The following is a 20,695-nucleotide window of genomic DNA, read 5'->3' as shown; positions in this document are numbered from 1 at the left end:
TTAAAAATCATTAAACACAGAAGAAGATTGTTTGTAGATGTATGCATATCTTCATTGGTGGACATCCTTTAAAATAGGTCAGAAAGTGTCTCTCAGGTGTAACATAAAGGCCTAATACATGCTTTGGTGGCAGATGCAAACTGCATAACCTCTTAAAATGCTCCCTTTTAGGGAGTTTCTGTATAGTGACAGTTTTAGGGGTTTCTGTATAGTGACAGTTGCTAAGTCCATGAGTTATAAAATCTTGTAAAAACTGCAGTCTGATCAAAACTGCCCTTCACATTGAAAGACTATGCAGACTAGCAGAAGAGACTGCTCATGGGACAAATGAAAGATTGTTTTCTACTGAATACTGTCTAGTGAGATAAAATGTAAAATACTTTAAAAATACAAATTTTTCAAATATTTTAATTCCACAAGCAAAAATATCTTGCAGTAGATTTTACATTGCACCTCCCTGCAGAAGCAAAACCAGATACATGACTATGTACTGATCTAAAGTCCTGTAGTCCTTACATGTGGGATCTTTGAAACCACAGCTGCCCTTTAAAATGAGGCTAGAAATACCAGTTTAATCTACTGTCACCATGTTTTCCTATAATAAAACAGGCACTTGGCAAAGGAGATTTACATCTCCATTAGGGGGAGATTTAGAAGTAGCACTCTTCTTTTCTTCTGTCTTAAAAGAAATTAGTGGCTTCAGGTGCAGTTGCAGTGGCAGTGTAAAATTTTGTATCTATGATGTCTGTATTTTTCAGTACTACATTGCTGCTTTCAAATTAATCTCTCTGATCTTTTGCAGCGCTTAAAAATTTATTATTTTATTATTTCTTTGTAAAAATGTCACACACAAAAACTTTCTTCTAATTGATTTACTAAGATGATCTTTTTATGCTTTATGAATCATCAAAGCAGCTTCAAAGCTTTATTTGGTAAGATTTTTTTCAAAGCTTACCTTATATTTTATTACTGTGTTTAACATTGTTTATTGTGCGTGAATGTAACTATATATAGACAAGCTTTAATTAGGGGACCTCTTCCATGGAAAGCTTAAAAGCAGATGGTGTTTGTTTATATTTTGTTTTCAACAGAAATACAAAAAAGAGCATTTGGTGTTTACTTGGAGTTCATCTATCCCTGAAAATTAAAAGCTAGCAGAGTTGAATAAAATGACACTGGTTTACAAGAATTAAACTGCACTCCTCCTTCTGTTTAAAGTTCAGCATGCTCCTACACTTCAGAGCTGGCTGTTGACCAGTAATCAAAGTATTTTTTTTTCCCTGGAACTGAAAGGCTGCCTATTACAACAGCAATAATACTGGTAGCATAATCATAATTTCTTAAATCTGATTTGTATCCCTTGTCTTCTGAGTTCACGTCATACAGGGTTCATATATTCCTCTGTGCCATCAGAAGTTGTTCTTATGTCTTTAAAGTCTTAATATGCAAATTGCTATAACTCTTCTCAAATATAATCCAAATATATATAATAATCCATATAATCACTCTTTTCCCAGTCTATAGGAAGGCTTCTGTATGTTCTCACACAAGAGTTTGGTCACTACCATGACCATTTTTGTATCTGGCTGTACAGTCATAAATGTGAAATACACACATGTCTCTGTACAGATGCACATAAGTTTGAGTAAGTAAGGTCAGTCTTTACCTTTTCACTGTTAAAAAAACTAAAATACAATACATTTGTAATTCTTGGTCTAGCTTCTTTCCAGTATTGTAGCAACCTCTTTTTACTGTCAAATAGCACATCTACTGGATTTAGATTGTCACTTTTTTTTTAATGTATTTAACAATTTATGTGCTGAAGATTTCTGAGTCTTTTCCTAGTTGAACTGCATGAAAGGAGAATCAGTATAAACTTTACTTACTTGTTACTAATATTACATGGTTTATGAGATTATAGGAGTTCTTTCTGAGAGGAACTCTCCAAGTTGAGAGTTTATTTGCCTACTTTTGCCCATTTAATTAGGTGTTTTTGCAAGCACAAACCTGTTACAGAAACTGCTTGTCATGGGGCTACTATTATTGTAGTATTAGGTCTGTATATGAAGTGACTGTATGCTAATTTAAAAGCAGCAATATTAGCGATACTTTAAATTCCAGTCATACCTTTTCTATATTTCTTTAAACCATATCTGCTTTTGCCTTTCCATACATCTGATGATGAGAGAGACGTGGAAAAGAAAACCATCAAACCAAAAAATTATTTTTGCTTTTACCTTTTTAATTACAATACTGTTTTTCATATACATGAACTCTTTATTTGTGCCCCTGTTGCCAGGTATCTGTTTTGTTTATGCGTTTTCATGCTTTCAGACACAGTTGTTTGGGAGTGATGCTGCTATGGAATGTAAGCTGAGGGAGGGTTGCTTCAGTAAAGACAGTTTGGAGTAAAATGCTTTTGTCTTTGAATGAATGATGTATGTAATTTTTTTGTTGTTGTCAATTTTTATGATGAAATAGGTAGACTTTAGAGTGTCCAATCTTGTTTCTTCCCTCTTCTGTTTATAGGCAATCCGAAGTTTCCAGGTATCCTTACACATCTTTCCAATGAACCCCGAAGTATGGAAAGAGGACCTTTCCTGGGCCAGAAAACTACATGAACAGCAGAAGGCAACAAAGACTGAGTCAGTGCAAGCACTAGTGAAAGAAAAGGAGCTTGCACAAGAACCAATCCCTGACTATGACTTTGAAAGTGATGAAATTGTGGCAGTATGTGCTGCCATTGCAGAGAAGGAGAAAGCTCTTTCAGCAGCTAAAACGGTAGTGATTGTGTCTGCTTCAGGTACAGTAGAGACTGTTACTGAGAAGGACAATTGTCCCACAACTCCTGATGAAACCCTCTTCATCAGAGCCCGATAGGACAGCCTCATGGGTTGCCATCCTGTTTTAAGAACTAGTGTTATTTATTGTGTTTATCTTGCTTTGTGTTTGTTTGTTTGTTTTCTTTTAGTGGTAGGAGAACCTACAAAAGTTAAAGAATAGAAGTTAGTTTTCTTTTGTAAATTAAAAAATCAATGACCTGAGTTGTTGCTCCACCCACGTTTTTGGAGAAGAAAGCCAAGAGCTGATTCTGAAAATCTTATGAACAAATGTAATCTTAAAATGCTTAACTGTGTTCTAACAGCTGCTTTCATCTTGATGTATTTCATAATTTTACAAGTGAATGTCTACATTTTTCCAGTAATTCGGAAGCTTTTATTTAAACTGTAAAAGTGTCATGGTTTATCCCCAGCTGGCAGCTCAGCCCCATGCAGCCACTCACTCACTCCCCCCAGTGGAATGGGAAAGAGTGAAAGGGAAAAAGCTTGTGGGCTGACACACAGTTTAATAGGGAAAGCCTAAGCTGCCGATAAAAGCAAAGCAAAACAAGGGATTCGTCCACTGTTTCCCAAGGGCAGGCAACTGCTCAGCTATCCCCAGGAAAGCAGGGCTCCATCATGTGTAACAAACATTGGGAAGACAAAGACCATCACTCTGAATGTCCTCCGTTCCCCTACCACCATCTTCCTCCAGTTCTATGTGTTGAGCATGGTGACATTTGGGATGGAATATCTCTGGGGTTAGTTGAGGTCAGCTGTTCTGGCTGTGTCCCCTCCCAACTTCTTGTGCACCCCGGCATCCTTGCTGGTCGAGTGGGTTGAGCAGGAAGAGATGTCAACACTGTGTGAGCACTGATAATGAAAAAAGGCCCTATGTTAGCAACACTGTTTCCAGCACAAATCCAAAACACAGCTCCATACTAGCCACTATGAAGAAAATTAACTCCATCCCAGCCAAAACATGCACAAAAAAAAAAAGGAATTTTAAAAAATTATTTCAATAATTATTAGTTAACATTATTTATCTTCCACTCTAAGTTTGAACTGTTTTCTGTTATCAGCAGTCTTTATTCGCATTAAGATTACTTTTTCTTTGAGTTAGTTTCCTATGAAGCAGAGATGGATTATTATTTTGCATGTATGTGTATGTGTGACGGATTTGGTTTCTGATTTGTAGTCTTATGAAATCAAGTAGCAACCTCTATGTTGCTTTCATAGGTGAATGGGTTAAACACTGATTAGATGAAAGGAAATGCTATAGCAAACAAGCCCCTGAATGCATACTTATACTAAATGTTTCACCAGAAGAAAGAACATTCATTTTGAGACTGAAACTGACCTTCCCTTATCTTGAGTGCTGTGCTGCAGACATCACCGAAAGTAAAATGGTGGGAGTAGGAAGTAGGTATGGCTGAGGTGTATTGTTTCAGCCTTTTCTTTCCTAGTGAGGTTAATCTGATAAAGGGAGTAAATTTGTTTTTCCTAATTCCTATGACCTGCCACTAAAAGTATGTTCTTAGTGAACCAGTTTTTCAGGACAGCATTACTTTTCATCCTTTTTGGATTTTGGATGCTGTGGTGGGCATTCACACACATGGTGTTAACATAGAGGCATACTATAGGAGATTTTTTCAGTGTTGATCTTTCTTTAGGGGAAGGTGGCAGTTGGTTCCTCACACAGGCAGTTCAGAGAAAGTAAGTCAGGCTGTTGCTTTGATGTGCTCTGTGCTGAGATTACTCTCATTTCATTGTCTTGGAGACATGGCAGAGATGGTTGCCTCCTAACTGTACTGGAAAAAATGGTCAACTGAGGAATTCCTGAATAATTCAGGATTGGGAACATGTCATTTTTACTTGATTTAGATAATATTTTGTTTGATGACATTTGAAAAATAGTTTTGTAGACGAGTGAAACCTTTTGAAATCTTTGCCTATTTCAAGTCTGGTTTCTAATTTTAAAATAACATGTTTTAAAAGAAAATAATGTTGCTTGAGAAGCACAGTAGTTTTTGCAATAGAAAATGTATTGCAGAAAAATTATCTCAAATCATACTTTAGTATATCTGATATCAGAATATTTTTATTTAAGAGGGCACTTACAGTCTTTGCAAAAATTAATTATCCCTTTCAAAAACTTAATTGCCATATATTGTACTTACTAAGTTTTCAATAATTTTTACAAGATTCTTCCTGAATAATATGGTTTTTTGTATGTGTGAATTTTTAGATCTGTGCTCGCTGCAGTCATCAAGGAAAGGAAGACGCAACAGCCAGGGGGTTTGCACAGAGTGGTAGCTCAAAGCTATCGCAACTTTATTCTGGGGCGCTAGCTCTATTTATAGAGTCATGTGGGAAGATTCTAGAAATTGGGGAGGAGCATAGGACAGGCAGGAACAACAACCAATCGCGAGAGGAAGGAGGGACCAGAGGATAGCGGGGGCCAATGAGGAGAGTATCAGCAATGCAGCAACTCACAACCAATCAAAAAATAGGGGATAAACGTGAGGGGAAAATTACAATACCATTTGGTATAAACTGTGGTATAATAAATATTTAACTTGTATTAACAACTTGAATCAGTCTCTGTTAAGTCAACAGTCTCTATCTTCACAAATCCATACTGGGTATCTTCAAAACATGTCCTTCTCGGCTGCTGCCTCAGCCATAACCTGCATCTGCTTCTTCCATTTCATAAATTTGTCTCTCTCTTCATCCATGCCCTCTGCATGTGCTTGCACAAGCACACACAAAGTTACACTTCTTAATATCTTCTGAGTATTCAAAATAATTACAATTACATTGACTAAAATTTTTTAAGAAATGTAAAACATCATCCTACATTTTTATTTGTTCATTCAACAGAAATAGATTTTAAATGCTTATTGAATAGGCATTTGATTAAGATATGGTTTGACAGTTTAAATTGTTACAGGTGAAGGATTTTTTAATCTTATTTCTCCTATCAACCTAAATTATACAATCTAGTCAGTCATGAGAAGAGTTAGCATGAGAAGGATTTGGACAGATTTCTTCGAAGACAAGATGTTCTCCAGCTAGAAAAAAAATCTGTGAGATACTCTAGGCCATGTTTTCATTTTGAAGGAGCTTAGCTATATCCACCACATCTTTTCTTTCTCTGCACTTTAAACTTGCATCAGTGTTCTGTATTTACTCATAAAGGAAGGAGTTTCCCTCCTCTCAGAGGCTCGTGTTATCACAGAATCTGTTTCCACTGAAATGATCCACAAAGTTCCTATTGACTTCAGCACTGCAGGGCCAAACTAATAGAGGACTGTGCATCTACACCATCAGGCAAAACCGCTGCACCAGGTTCCAGGGGTGGTTCTTTCCATCTCCTGCACCAAAGTGTGTTTTCCTTCTGATAAGATTAGGTTATGAATTCTAGGTATTGTCAGAATTGTGGTATTTTGTGGAGCACTGTAGAGCAGATAAGTTCTCATGGCACTGTTATTCTCAAACTGGGAAGAAGTTCAAAAATTGATGATTTTGACATTGTTTTTTTGTACAGTATGCTATGTTTTGCATGTATGGAACTTTCTGGATCTGTTTGACTAAAATATTGACTTCTCTGCTACTTAGTGATGTCTGTTTATTCTTTTGGTTATAACAAAAATAAGTGTTATTGCCCATTTTGGAATGCTCCTCATTTAATAATTGGCTTCTGTCTCTGGGAAACACGTTAATGTGTTACAGTAAAAAAAATTAAAGACACCTCACTTGATGCTTTTAAGCCTTTCAGGGGAGCAAAAGGAGATGTTATCTGAAATAGGGTATCTGTGACACTCCCCCTTTGACATCAGGAATTTATTTTATTGTTCTTCATCCTGAGTAGTGGCAGTGACTGCAGTAGCTTCCATGTGTTTGCTTTCCATGTGAATCATACATTAAAATGCTCAAATGTTGCAATGTCGTCAAAGAGGAAAGCACAACAACAACAGCAGGTTAAGTGGATTAATTTGCTTGATTTAAAAATCTACAATTGAACCTTTAAATGTATTTTTTTCCCTTTGAGTCCCTTTATATCCAGTGGAAAGAAATACACAGCCTCACAGGGCTATTCATATGCCTTGTGTTAGATAAGTATCTTAGAATTAGTTGAATCAGCCTCCCAAGGTGCCTAATTATTTCCCCTGACTACAAGGGAAGTTCAGATTGACTGACTGGCAGTTAACTTCAAATGCTGAAACTGGGCATGTGAGTTCCAGTCTTATAGAGGGAGGTAAGTATTTCATAAAAACTTAAAGATAGATTATACTGAGAGAGAATAAATCCTTTTTGACAATACTAGAGGGTAAACAAAAAAGTATGGATCAGATAACACAACAGTGACTCTTAATTTGATAATACCACGAGATACTGGGTGTTAAAAGTAATCATGGAGGAGGAAAAAAGCAAATCTAGTGATATACTCTTCTAATTTCTGAAAGTTGTGTGAAGTTGTCTGAATATCTGTTGGTGTTGGGGATCAACATCAGAGAGGTAACTCTGGAAACTTGCCTGGCCATACAAGGTCCTCTCAATCCTAAAAACAAGGGGAAGGAGGTAAAAAACTTGTGTTGAGGGCAAGTGCTGTCTTAACTTATTTTGAGGCATTATAGTAGCTATAATACTATAATGACCACAGCTAGGACTGGGGCACAGGAAAGCAGAAGCATGTGGGCTTGGTTTGTTGGCAGGTTGCAGGCACCATGTGTTTCTTTTAAGTTAGTATCATGTTAACATTGTGTTCTCAGATGGGCTGGAGGCCTTGGGCTATGGTATCTCCAGGGAAGGCTAGTTCAGAACCGGGAGGAGCTGCTGGGAATGGATGACTGCTTGGTCCTGCTGGCCTCGTTTTGAGGGCTGATTTTTTAAGAGTCGCAAGGCTAGGAGCTCTAGGGGTTGTAGAGGATAAATGAGCAATGAGAAAAATTAGGTCTGGGGATTGAGTTGACTTTGGGTTCACAAAGCAGGAAATTAAGACTTCAGTTGGTTTCCAGATCCAGTAGATCCAGATCTAGACCAAGGCCTGGGAGTGGAAGGGCCTGGTCATAATTAGTAGCTCTAATGGTAAATCTGCCTTAGGTAGAATAGGTTTGTTGTTTTGTCAAGGAGCAGAACTAAAAACTTTCAAAAGCTTCTCTGTTTAGGATGCTGGCTGGTGCCATTTGGAGATGGCAGATTACATTGATCTTGTTAGTGCACTGGCACTGCGCCTGTAGTGCCAGTTTGAGTCAGGTAGTGCTGGTCTTGCAGACTGCAGGAATGTATATGCTTGATTTAAAGCAGGATCCTGGAGCCCACCCTTAGAGTCCAAGTCCTCTCACAGTATATCCTACACCCTAAATCATTCATAAGGCTAACTTAGTGATCAAAGATTCAAATTAATGCACAGATTGTCACAGAAACCACTGTCTTGTACAGATTCTGGCTCTCATCCTACCTGTAGTGGGAGGATCCTCCAAGCTATGCCACAAAACAGGGGCTTAAATTGAGTTAGGGCTGGGGCTTGGGGCGTGGTAGCAGGGTCAAGAGGTCTAGCAATGCCTCTGAATGGAAAAGGTTTGGTGAAGTGGTTGGGATGTGTGGGCAGGACAGGCTGCTGGAAGTGAGGGAGGGGGTGTGCCAGTCACAGGACTAGCAGGGTGGAGTCAGATACAAGTTTGGTATGAGGAGATTTTGAATGGTAAATCAGTGCATTTTCTGTGAACACAGAGTGGTGAAGGTGGATGCAGATGTGAAAGGCCATTCTGAGGGAATATGGATCTCTGGGGGTTGGGAATGTAGGGGAGCAACTGTGTGTGAGAAGGGAAGCCCTTTTGAATATGTGGAAACTACTCATAATACCTTGGACGAAAATAACCTCCATTTGGCAAATTATACTCTACAAACTTGAAGCTTTATTTTATGAGACTTGCTGTGCTCAGGGAGACTGAGAAATATAATTCAGCAATGTGTTTGTGGTCAGCATTGAAGGAAGGTGCTAAACCTGAGCGGACTGTGGGTGAGGTGAGAGAGGTGTAATATTCTTGTCACCCTAAAAAAAGGCATGCTTGCCCAGTCCTTTAGCCGGACTGCTCCTGAACAGCCATCTGTGTTTGCACTGGCAGCCGAGGTGCTCCCATTTTGCCTTTGTGCACTGCCATGGAGCTGTGGCAATTCTAGTATTGCTCAGGAGACTTTGTAATCTGTGGGCTGGTTGGGAATCATGGATTTGTGTTGATGATGTGTTCTGCGAATCCAGTCCACTACTTGACACACCCAGAATGCTGTGGGCAGGAGGAACACCTCAGGGTTATCATATATGTTTGCTGAGGGAAGTTAGAAGGTCAGCTGCTTCAGATGGTCTACGTTTCCCTGAAGCTCTTTTCACACCACATGTATTTCTCATCAGTAATGATGATAAAGAATAATAAAATCACACTAATGAAATAATTAAAAAAAATAAAAATAATAAACCCTTGCTTATTTAAAAACTAATTATACACTGTAGATTTAATTCTGTCATTGCATACAGTACCAATAACACTGGTGTGCTGCTTTGGGCCAGCTGCAAAGGTGTGGTCCCATATTGGTACATGTGGTGTTAGCTGCAGGTAGCAGTCCCACCTTCCTGGTCTGCCAGGTGCTATTTCCTGTCTTGGGAAGTATGGCGAGTCTATTCTATTTGTTGGTAACTAGTAAGCAACAGACCATAGTTAAGTGGTTTAATTGCAAAGATTGAGGCAGATCTTTATCTGTAACTGCAGTAGGAACTTGGGTAATCTGTTCTCCAGCTTAACTGGTGGAAAACTGGCTTTTGCTGCAAATATTTGTGTAGCGATTTAACTTCACTTTCTGAAGGCAAATAAGCTCATCTGCTCCCCCGGTAAAGGACGATGTCTTTCTTTGTTTGCTTACTTAAAGATTTTTCATGGCTCTATATCAGTGTTCTTGGGAACATTTCTGAAGATGGCTACCTCTTGCTGATGGTGATCATGCTGTGGTGTTTTGGAAACTTACAGGACAAAGTATGTTTTGGCAGTAACTGAGCACAGAGCATTCCAAGATGGGAGGCTTGTTAAGGTGAGGACTTGGCACTGAATGGCAGACTCATGTAAACATCTGAGATCAAGCAGAACATTTCCATTTAATTGTGATCCCCAAAATTACTTTGGTCAGTACAACTGCTTAAACATATCAACATAAGGCTCAAGATTTTCATTACAATATAGCATTCACATGAAAACACTTTAAGCAGCATAACATGCTTAGTATTTGACAAAACATCCTCCAGATATCTGTACAGAATTATTTTGATACACAGTGTTTCTGGAACAAGATCTAACCCTTACAACATAAAACACAAAACTTCTTTTTGTCAGTGGTTAACAGCTGGTTTTGGTGATGTGTTTGCCATAAAAACTCTAGCAACAAATGCTTTTCAAGGTGTTCAAGACCAAGATATAGTTCTATATAATCTATACTTTAAATGAAGATTCTGCTTCCATGGTTTTGTACATTTATTTGATGGAGTATCAGATTACACAGTCATAAAATTCTATTCACTATTTAAAGTAAAATGATAAATGTTATGAAAAAATACCTTTATTACATCAGTGATGCTTTAACTAAAGTGAATATTATGACTATTAACCAGGAGTTGAAAGTTTTGGGCCCTGATATTGAAAGCATTTCTATATGTCCTTAGCTTTACATGTAGGGAGTCTCCCTGGCAAGAGAGGGACTACTCTGATGGGCGTTGTTAAGTGTGTGCCCAAAGTGTGCAGACTGGGAGCCAAAGTACTCGGAGAGGCGCGCACGTGTTATACAGAGAAACATTCTCAGAATATAAATAAAATTTGGTTTTTTTAGTATATACATATACTGAAAACTAATATTCTTAACTGAAAGGATGTGTTTTCTTTTTCTCTCTTAAAAATGCATATATTCCCATTTCACTCAGAAAGTGCTTATGTATTCTCAGCTAGATAATTTACATCATCAGCTGTGAATCTAGCATGGACAACAAATCTAATCCAAGAATGTCTTATCAGCAGGAAATACTGAGGGAAGAGAAGGCTGGCAATTGTTTCTATATACCTTGTATTAATAACAAACCTTCTCATAGAGAAGAATAGACTTTTAAATATTTTCAATCCTGATATATATACAATGATAAAAATTCACATTTTCATGCTTTAGTGAGACACTTTAAAATAAAATCCTACCCCAGGCAGCTCTCAGAGTAGCTATGTCCAGTTCCTAGCAGCTGCCTGACATTCAGCTCTAGTACCAGAAGCTTAAACTCTTGATAGCTGAGCAACCATGGGGAGAGAAAACACAGTTCCACTAGACTTGGAAAAGGAAAAAAGAAAAGAAAAAAGCAAGTGGTGGGTCTTTTTATTTCCAGAGGCCCTGTAGCTCTCCTGTGTCTCACAACAAGACCAGACCATTTATGTTTCCAGTCCCAGCAGACCTGCACTGTACCATTTCTGATGGCAGGGCCCAAGTGCAATGTCTGTTCCACACAGTCCTCAGTAGTCTAAAAGAAATGTACCCATCACACAGCAAGAGAAAAATAGCCCTTTGAAGCACAGCTGAACCCCTCTTCCCATGAATAGGCAGAACACCTATCTATTGCACCAGTTTTTCCAATGTACCAGGAAGTATCCCCAGGGTTGATGCCTTTCATGGCAATCTAGATGCACTTTTCTGATAAATTCAATGTCTCTGTGGGGAAGGTGACCTGGAGAGGGCCACTTTTGGATGTGGAGCTGGCCCCGCCACCAGACTTGATTTCATTCACCAGGAGGACACTCTCGGAGTCCTGTCCCTGTGAGGAGTCCGAGGTCTCGGAGCTGCGCAGTGTCCTTACAGATGTGGTGTCGGACTGGGCCAAGCTGGCGCTGGGACCTGGGAGCAGCACGTGGCCCCCGATGCTGCTTTCACTTAACTCCGGGGGGTAGAGCAGTGTTTGGGAGGTGCTGCTGATCTCCCTCAGCTCACGGGAGATGAATGAGGGTGACTGACTTGACATGGCAGAGGAGGTCCTGCGCCCATCCACGCAGTTGAAGTTGCCCCCTGAGCGCTGCCTCCGAGCCCCTCCAATGCGGCAGAAGAGGCACTTGATCTTCTCAATGGCTTTGCTGAGCACAGTCTTGCGGAGGAGGATGTAGACCCATGGGTCCAAAATGGGGTTCACTGAGGCGATGCGGATGGCTTGCAGGTCAGGGTTTTGCCTGACATCCTTCACTGGTGCCGGCTGGTACAGCTGGTTCACGAAGACACGGACCTACCCAGGACATGAGGGAAAAGGAAGACAGTTACACAATTGCATCAAGAAAGTAAAGTTTACATTTCAAAGCAGAGATCTACATTTGCTGCTGCAAGCTATGACAGAAGAAGAGGCTGGCAAGGTCAGGCATATCTGACTGGCGGCCCTGAGTTCATTTTTCGAAATAGCAAAAAAAAATCAGACAGATGAGAATTGGCCACCTATGTTACATGTAGGAAAGGACTGGATTTTTCTCTTTTTTTGCCTCATAATTAATCCCTGAACCTCCAGCTTTTGGCTGATGTTTCTAAAAATTCCCATGAACAAAGATGTAGACTTGTATCCTGCCTCCTTGGTACACCCTGAGTCTTATGCTGCCTGCAACGAGGTAACTGACTGGGGAGACCTGATTGGTTCCTCTAGCAAAGGCCTAATAATCACTTAGAAATGAACTCAAGCACAGATGATAATCCAAGTACACAAGACTCTGGAAACAAGGCCAGAGTTGTTGATTCCCGAGTTTAGAAATGCATTTTCCTGGCACCTGTCCTTACTGGAATTGTTTATATAACCTGAAATGTTCGCTTGCTGCAGCATGGTTTGGAAAAATAGAAATGTAAAAAAAGAAGGGAGGGAAGAAAAAGAAAAGTTCTCCTACACAAGCCAGCATTTTGGTTTTACCTACAAACATACTGAAGAAGAGGTCAAGAATTTAAGACGTTGAAGTTGCTGTGTGAAGTGACTATTTAATTAGCAATTTTAGTTTATCATGCACAAAATTTAAACTAAAGGATCCTTTCTTCTACGCAGAAATGTCTTCTTCAGCTTATTCATCTAGCTGCTTCTTCAACTGGTCCCTTTCCTTGTTTGGAAGCCACTTTTGTAAATGGTACTATGAGTTTGGCACAGTTCAGTTTCTTGGATATCATCTTTCTAGTGTCACTAAGGAGAATGGCATCACAGGAGTTGGTTATGTTGATCAGTCTCTAATAGCTGTTCTCCATTTTAGCAAAACTGTGCAATGTCCAATTACAGGAAGGCCTAGGAAAGCCACTGAAAAGTGAATAGTGAAGATTCTATTTTCTTCAGATTCCCTAAGGTAAGTCAAAATAAATAATTATATTTTTATCTGATACAATAAAAATCCAATAGCAAAATGATGAGGTTTTAGAATCTCATCCTTTACTCCTGAAATGAATCAAGTCTTGCCTAGCTAGGAGGTTACAGACAAGGAAGCAAGCAAGCATTAAAATAAATAAGCCAAACTAGGACAGCCTTCTTGGGTAATTTTTATTAGAAGTCCTGCATGTGAAGCCATCCAAGTCTGATGAAAAATTTCACAATACTTGAGAAATCTTCCTGGAAGAGGGCAATGTGGTGGCATTCAGCCTTGTCAGGATTCAGAGATGCAGAGACGGAGTGTGCTCCAAAGCTATCAATGAAGTATGTTTAGAATAACACAACGTCCCTCTGTGGAAGCCCTGTGCATACAGCCTCTCTCAAACAGTCTGTCAAATTGATGGTTGACTGTATTTTCTTTCTCAGCACTTTTCTCTAGGATGATGGGTAAACTAGTGAATTCAAAATATGGGAAAATCTTGAATTTAAACAGCAGTATAGTGATCCCAGTTCTCATTACTTTTTATGATTTCTAACACAGCAGATGTCTTTCTGACAACTAATTTCCTGACCTTATTTCTCTCTTAAGCCAAATGTGCCATTCAGGTACTTCAAAGAGTATTCCTATGCATAATGAACTTATTTTTACGGCTTTTTTTCCCTTTTATTAAGCACTTTCCTATTATTTTTAATATTTTTCTTTTTTCAACCATTTATTTTATAAATAAATGTATTTATACACATTTAAATTTAACCTACTTGTTTTATAAATAATTTTCGCTACTTATGTTATAAATAAACAACGAATAAATGGTTTATAAATAAATTCTTTTAAAATAAATAGCTTAGAAATAAATTCTTCTAAAATAAATAGCGTCCTTTGCGATGTTGTGTCGCTATGTGGTTCCATGGCTAAGAGAAGGCGAGCCTCTCCAGTAGCCGGGATTTTTAAATACCTGCAGTTTCGCTGTTATTCGTTGATGATTCCTTAAAAAAGTCCATAATTAGGGATGGAGGGGGTCCCGTCCCGCCGCGGGCCGGGCGGTGCCGTTCCCGGGCTCACCGCGAGGTGGCACCGCTGCCCCGCCCGAGGGGACTGTATATGGATGTGCAGTATACGTGTGTGTGTATATATAAAATATATACCTAATATGTATTATATGGATGTATAAAGTGCATGTATATATATGTATTTATAACATACAACTATATGCAGGTCACATATATAATCGCGCCCAGGCCGGGTGTCCCCGGGGGGATGGGGGGGCATCCAACCTGCATCTACATCTCAGTGCTTCCCCAAACGCCCCTTTCCCTGCCCCGCACCGCAGACCCCTCGTGCAGGCGGAGGCACCCCGCATCCTGTGGATGCCGGCGGTCCGTGTGTATTTGAGGCGCTGAGCACAGGGCAGGTGCGTGCCCCACGGCGGGGACCCTCCCTGCCAGCAGCTCACACAGCCCCACGCAGCCACGGCTGGGGACAGGAGACGTGCGCAGGGAGGGATGTCCGCTGACAAACCCACCCGGGTCAGACAACCAGAAGGCACACTTTGAAGAGAACAGAGGTAATACACAGTTCAACTCGGAGACGTGATTTTTTATTTTTTTTTTTTTAACTTGCAGCTATAGTTACACGTCAGTGATTTAATAGTCGGATTGTTCTTTTGATAAGCAGCACGTGAAACCAAGGTACCTGTTCCACCTTTCTCTCTCTACCTGGCAGACTTTGTGGAAAGGCGAAAATGTCTTCAAGTGGTGGTTCTGTGGCTGAAAAGGACTATTGCTGGTGGTACAGTGCAGTTTGCTTTATGCTATCTCTGCATGCTTTATTTCCTTTTGACTGATACACAGCATGTATAGGTTAAACATTCATAGAGTGGACCTATTCAGTGGAAATTCTGACTGTACAAAACTGTTTCTACTTCCCACAAAGGTCCCATAGATCTTATTAGAAGCTCCCCAGAATGTCATATACATGTATCAATTCAGACCTGTGGCTGGGGTTACATCTTAAGCACAATAAGGTAGAAATTTATCTGTGTTGGAATGTCAGTTCTATCCTTCTTCACTTATTGGTGAAACAACATTTACTAACGTATCATATAAAAGAACAGCAAGCAAGGTACCCTGTTTCAGCTAAAAGTCCTCTGCTGCAGGAGGTAACATGATAAAAGATACTGCCTTGCATCTGCTGAGCAAGTGCCAAGTAAGTGGAATCCACTAAGTTATCTAATCCAATGCTTGAATTTGTGCAATTTGAAATTCTAATTGAAGAAAGAAGGAAGCCAGAACAATTCAGATCTCTAAAGAACGAGTTTTGTGTGTTAGCTTTGTAACGGTAGAATCCAGACAATGTATCTTATTAAAAGTATGAGCAGTTTGTTTGCAATTAAGAAGCACATAGCTCTAAGGTACGTTGAGTTTATGCTCATGATAGGTACTCGTGGGATCAAAGTTCTGCGTGCTGTTTGTGCTTTTCTTTTTTACTAACTACAGATGGAATTCATGATTTCTAATCCTATGAAGCATTATAAAGTGACTTTTATAGTTACAGTCACACTAGTAATTGTCTTCACAGCTCCTACCTGCCCTCAAAATCTCCCCACATGCTGATAAGATAAATTTAAAAAACGTATATGGCAGTAAGCAGGAACAAGTTTTTCAGCTCCATAAGCCAATAACCTTTGCCCTTCAAGGGCTTAGTGTCTGCTTGGTGGATACTCCACTACTAAAAAATAATGTCTGACACCTTGCAGTCTGACACTGCAGACAGTGCCTGATATTAAAAAGTTGAAAGCAGCCAAGCCAAAAGAAAATCCACTTTTAGTTCAATTAAACATCAAGTTAGAAACTCCTGATTATTTCAGGCAATCAACAAGATGTACACCCTGAAACATTACATTTTATTTTTCATCACAATTTAACAACAATGTTCAGTGGTCAGGATGAGAAAAAGACCTCGCACTTAAAAATTTTAAGAGTATTTGACAAACTGCTGGACAGAATTACAGACTTTGAGTAGTGTGTGCCTATTTACTTTTGAAAGAGTTTAGTGTTCTTTAAAAGGCTACTCTCTCCTTGACAAAATCCCTCCTAATATATCTTATTCCCTACATTTTACACTGTCCAATTCTAATTTCTAAAATCTCAAAATATTTTAAGAGATGACATAACCAGTGTGGAGATAAGAGTCAGCCCAAAAGCTATGAATTTTTCTTATTTAATTTTTAAACAACTGTCAGATTTGTGTCTTTCAGACTGCTTTCTGCACACTGAGGACACACTATGTTATATCAGAAGTTTCCTTTCACAATTTTTTTCATTTAACTTCTCTGATAAATTTGATCAGCTCCCAGTTCTGTCAAATTCATGCATCATTTTACATAATCCCCCATGATCTTGTTACAGCACTTGTTACTGTAAAATTTTGCTGATTTTATGAGTAAGTCACTAAAACACTAAACAACCCTACTTGTGAACTATGTGCTGAAGCATTTCATTATTAAAAACTGCTGTTCTCTGTGACTCAGTTATTTCAAGGCTATTTAATATTTCAAGACCTGAGGTTTTTTTTTTTTGTCAAACCATAAGTATCTGCTATCTTATTGTCTTGTGAAAATGTTCATTCTAAAATGTTAGAGGTTTATGTGTCTCTTTCAGCAGTTGCTTTGCTCTGACTTAACTGGTGGTTTATTCAGCTGAAATCATCAGCAGGAAGTCAGCTCCCCAGAAAACTTCAGTCACAAAGCACCCTCTGAGCCCGCTCTGTGTGTCTGAATCATGCTGGCACCACCACTTCACCATCTGTATAGTCTTGATGACTGCCAGGCTGACCTGTTATAGGTGAGCCTCTCAGTCAGTGAGGACTTTCTAAAACTCCTCTGAGTCATGAAAATGTAAGTCTATATCTTAGTAATTTACATATTTCTGCTAGTGGCTCGTTCCCGGGATTTATAGCATAAAAGTGTCACTTCTTAGAGTTTCCCCATTCTTAACCTCAGTGTACATATACCCAGAGGGCTTAACACAGTGTCATGCATGGCAGTACATCATGGCACAAAGAAGCACATGTGGCTGTGGCTTATTCCCACAGAGGGAGGCAAATGACTTAAAAAATCTACTTAACAATGAAGAAATTTAACCACACTGGACACTTTGATGATGTGTATCTATGTGGTTATTTAGTTGAGTTTTTTTTAGAGAAAGGTTCCTTTTATTTTTAGTCATACATTTAAGTGACATTAGAGTCTCTTACCTCATTTCAGATATAGAAAATATGTGCTGGTTTAGCAGGGAAAATCTAACTTATGTGAACACTCCCAAGGTAACGCTGTGCCTTTGTAAGAAGTGAAATCAAGGTCTGGGAGAACTACACACCTTTATCACCTGCACCTTCACATACTTCTGCTATATGCAAGTTTTTCAGTAGCTACCGTTTAAATAATAAACCTATTGCCCCATCCAGGTTCATTAATTTTAACTCTCAACGATCCAGTTCCCTTTCTGGTAACCCCTACCTCTTGATTTTTCCCCCTTTTTTTTAGGTTTATGTGATAGACTGCCTAGGTCCAAATGGATATAAACAATTTCATTTTCCATTTCACATCCAGTCTCCTCAGCCTTCCTCTAGCTGCTTTGCCACAGGATAAAGTTTGGCTTTTTTCTGAAACTGCTGAAGTCTATCTATCCTGTTACAACACTGTATTTAATTCACAGAACCTATTCCCTGCATTTACCAGCACCTCTTGAAAATGCAGTATCGTTCCTTTTGTGAAGTAGCTGTTTTCATGCTAAGTTAATCAAATTAAGTAGTCACCCCTCGCTACTGTCGGTGTTTCGGCCACCTGATGCATCCCCCTGCAGCCAGTCAGCTCACTCCCGCAGTTTCTGGAGCTGGACTGCGGGGCAGGCTGTCTAACGCGTGTGCTCCTCCCAGGGACACCCTGTTTGCAGCTGCGGCAGCACCTCTCGACCTCCTTCAGATGTCAAGCAAGGAGCACATAGGCACTGTGCTCGGTCATGCCTCGGCAAAGTGACAACGCCGAAGAACAGGAGCTGGCAGCCGGGGCACTGGTGCTCCAGCACAGCTACACTTCACTAGCTCCTCTTTATGTTAGTAATGTGGCAAAACTGGCCCAACCCTTGTGATTACAGCTCCTCTGAGCCGAGGGGGACGGACTCCCTGACAGCTGAGTCCTGTTCACATGCCCTTCTCTAAACTTTCTTACACTGTTTTGCATCCCCAGCTGGCCAGCTGTATTTGACATACATTGTACCCCCTCTGTGACAGAGGGATCACCCTACTGATGATAAACCACCTTAAAACAATCCTTCCCAAAACACCCTTCTGTCTGACAACCACTGCATGGGTCCCTACTGTGTTTTGGAACATGGCAAATAAGGCAAGACAGCTAGTTGTTTAATGTCTCTGAGCCAGAGGAGGACAGAGGTTTGCCAAGCTTTATTATGGTGCCTGCCAAACAAGAACTGAGCCTCCAGCTGGTGGGTTTCATTTGGGTTTGTCTTTCTTGGAGATAAGGTGGAGGAACAGAAAAATGTGGATTCCGAGTGTTCGATTTAATGACACTAATTATATCAGCCTTTTCAGAAAATTAGCAAATGGTTAGTGGTAATGTTATTTGACATTTCAGTATGATCTCGAAGTTTATGTGGGCCAGATTCCTCCACACTCTTTTAACTGAGCAATACTCCAACAGGTGGTTCCAATGAGTTTACTCCTCCCACTGTGTGGGGAGCTCCTGGAGGGATGTCTGTGTGGGATCTACCTCAGAGATCATGCACGACTCCCTGAGGAAGGGAAGCTTAGCTCAGGTTTTGGTTGTCAGGCACTCTGAACGTTGCTGGTGCTAGGTGAACACAACCCTGTCTTCCCTCTGCACATCAAGGATCGCTGTACAGCATATACTTTCCTGTTCAGCAGCAGTATGCGCAAATTTGAAACACACCAAACATCTAGAAATGCAGGCCAGACCCAAACCTCACTCATCACAAATTAATTTTGCAGGTGAACTTTAAAATGCCTTTAGCTCTCACTAGGATTTTTGCTATGTGAATTCCAGTTGAACAGCAGAACAATCATTGAGAATTTTTGGCACTCTATTTTAACCAACCAAAGGAGTCCAGGACTTAGGATAAGCATGTTTCTTTTTGTGTAAATATAAATCTACTCAACTTTCTCTCATCGCGCACATGTTAACAGTCTTTGAGTTATTATAACCCTTTGTGACACTGGCTAAATAGGAATCTGTCCTACAAGCACAGACTAGAAGGAAAAAAGACTTTGCATCTGTTTGATGGAACAGAAGTAAGGCTGCATGATGTTACTCACCACCAGAGGAATGGAGCAGATCACCACCACCAGGGAAGTGGCAATAAGCAGAATGACCATCTGGATCTCTGCTCCGGCCATCCGACGGAAGCTCCGGCGTCTGCGAAAGTCAGATAAACGGCTGGAGGTGGTGTCTGTCCCCAGGGACGTGCGTCTCATGAACTGGCGGTGCATGCGAATGAGGGCCACGCACACCAGGATGTTGCAGATCACAGTCACCATGATCAGAAAGGAGCTGAAGCCTGCATACATGTAGGAATATGCTGCATGGGTGGCCTCCTTTGTTCGCCAGTCTATGAAACACCAAGTGTAAGGGTACTGCATGGTAGATTTGCCGAGCCCCATGCTGGGGAGGGCGCAGAACAGCACGTTGGAAGCGTAGATGGCAAAGAGTGTGAGCCCTGCCAGCTTCTTGTCCACGTAATGGTTGTAGAAATAGGCATGGTTAATGGCCAGGTATCTCTCTATAGACATGGCACAGATAATGCTGAGGCCAGAGAGTCCAAAGAAGAGGAGGATGAAGGAGCTGTACTCACACAGAGCAGGTCCTCCTGGCCAGCGGTTCTGCAGGTAAGTGGCAATCGTGACTGGACTCACCAGGCAGGTCCCCAAGAGATCGGTGACAGCCAGCCCACAGACCAGCGTGTAGAAAGTGGTCTCCTTCTGCTCCTTCCTGGACTTGCAGAGCACCACGATGGCTATGAGGTTGCCCACCACGCCGAAGATGAACATGACGGTGGGGATGGTGGGGGGCTTCCCGCCCTCGGCCCCGCTGGCGGTCCCGTTGGCGGAGCCGTTCGCAGGTGACATGATGGTGGAGTCGAATGACATGATGCTCACACTGCAGGCGGCGAGTCCAGAGACGGCACGGTCGGCTCCGAAAAGGAAAGGACGAGGAAGGAGGGGACGGGGGTTGTTTAGTGAGAAAGTAAAAATTCAAATGAGCAAGAAGTTTAAAAAAAAAAAAAGTGGCGTGTTTCAGTTAAGGAAAGAAAGAAAAAAAAGTCCTAAAAAGGGGCCGAAGAGGGGTACCGTCCGGCAGCCACCGAACGCAGCCGGGGGAGTCGTGGCTGCCTGTTCCTGCCGCAGCTCCGCGCCCAGCCCGGAGGGGGATCGGGGATCGGGTCCCGA

The 20,695-nt window shown here is 40.7% G+C and overlaps 2 protein-coding genes across 3 annotated transcripts in view; one reads left to right on the top strand and one right to left on the bottom strand.

Moving 5' to 3' along the window:
- TTC33 (tetratricopeptide repeat domain 33) overlaps nt 1–6,435 on the top strand; it is a 38,872-nt gene extending 32,437 nt beyond the window's left edge. For both annotated transcript variants that reach the window (XM_018070335.2, XM_008921617.3), the window contains exon 5: nt 2,530–6,435. In XM_018070335.2, coding sequence (XP_017925824.2) covers nt 2,530–2,880 — 351 coding nt within the window. In that variant the 3' untranslated portion in view covers nt 2,881–6,435. The remainder of the gene's footprint in view (nt 1–2,529) is intronic.
- Nucleotides 6,436–9,950: 3,515 nt separating this feature from the next.
- Nucleotides 9,951–20,517, bottom strand: PTGER4 (prostaglandin E receptor 4). The gene is made up of 2 exons (XM_008921616.3): nt 19,565–20,517; nt 9,951–12,114 (listed from the first exon to the last, which is right to left on the bottom strand). Exons 1-2 carry the CDS (start codon nt 20,393–20,395, stop codon nt 11,521–11,523), a joined length of 1,425 nt encoding a protein of 474 aa, XP_008919864.1. The 5' UTR covers nt 20,396–20,517; the 3' UTR covers nt 9,951–11,520.
- Nucleotides 20,518–20,695: the final 178 nt, after the last annotated feature.

Source organism: Manacus vitellinus, unplaced genomic scaffold (assembly GCF_001715985.3).
Source record: "Manacus vitellinus isolate BGI_N305 unplaced genomic scaffold, ASM171598v3 scaffold_18_pilon, whole genome shotgun sequence".
Taxonomy (NCBI): domain Eukaryota; kingdom Metazoa; phylum Chordata; class Aves; order Passeriformes; family Pipridae; genus Manacus; species Manacus vitellinus.
Note: the sequence above shows the minus strand (reverse complement) of the source record. Positions and strands in the feature narration are given on the sequence as shown.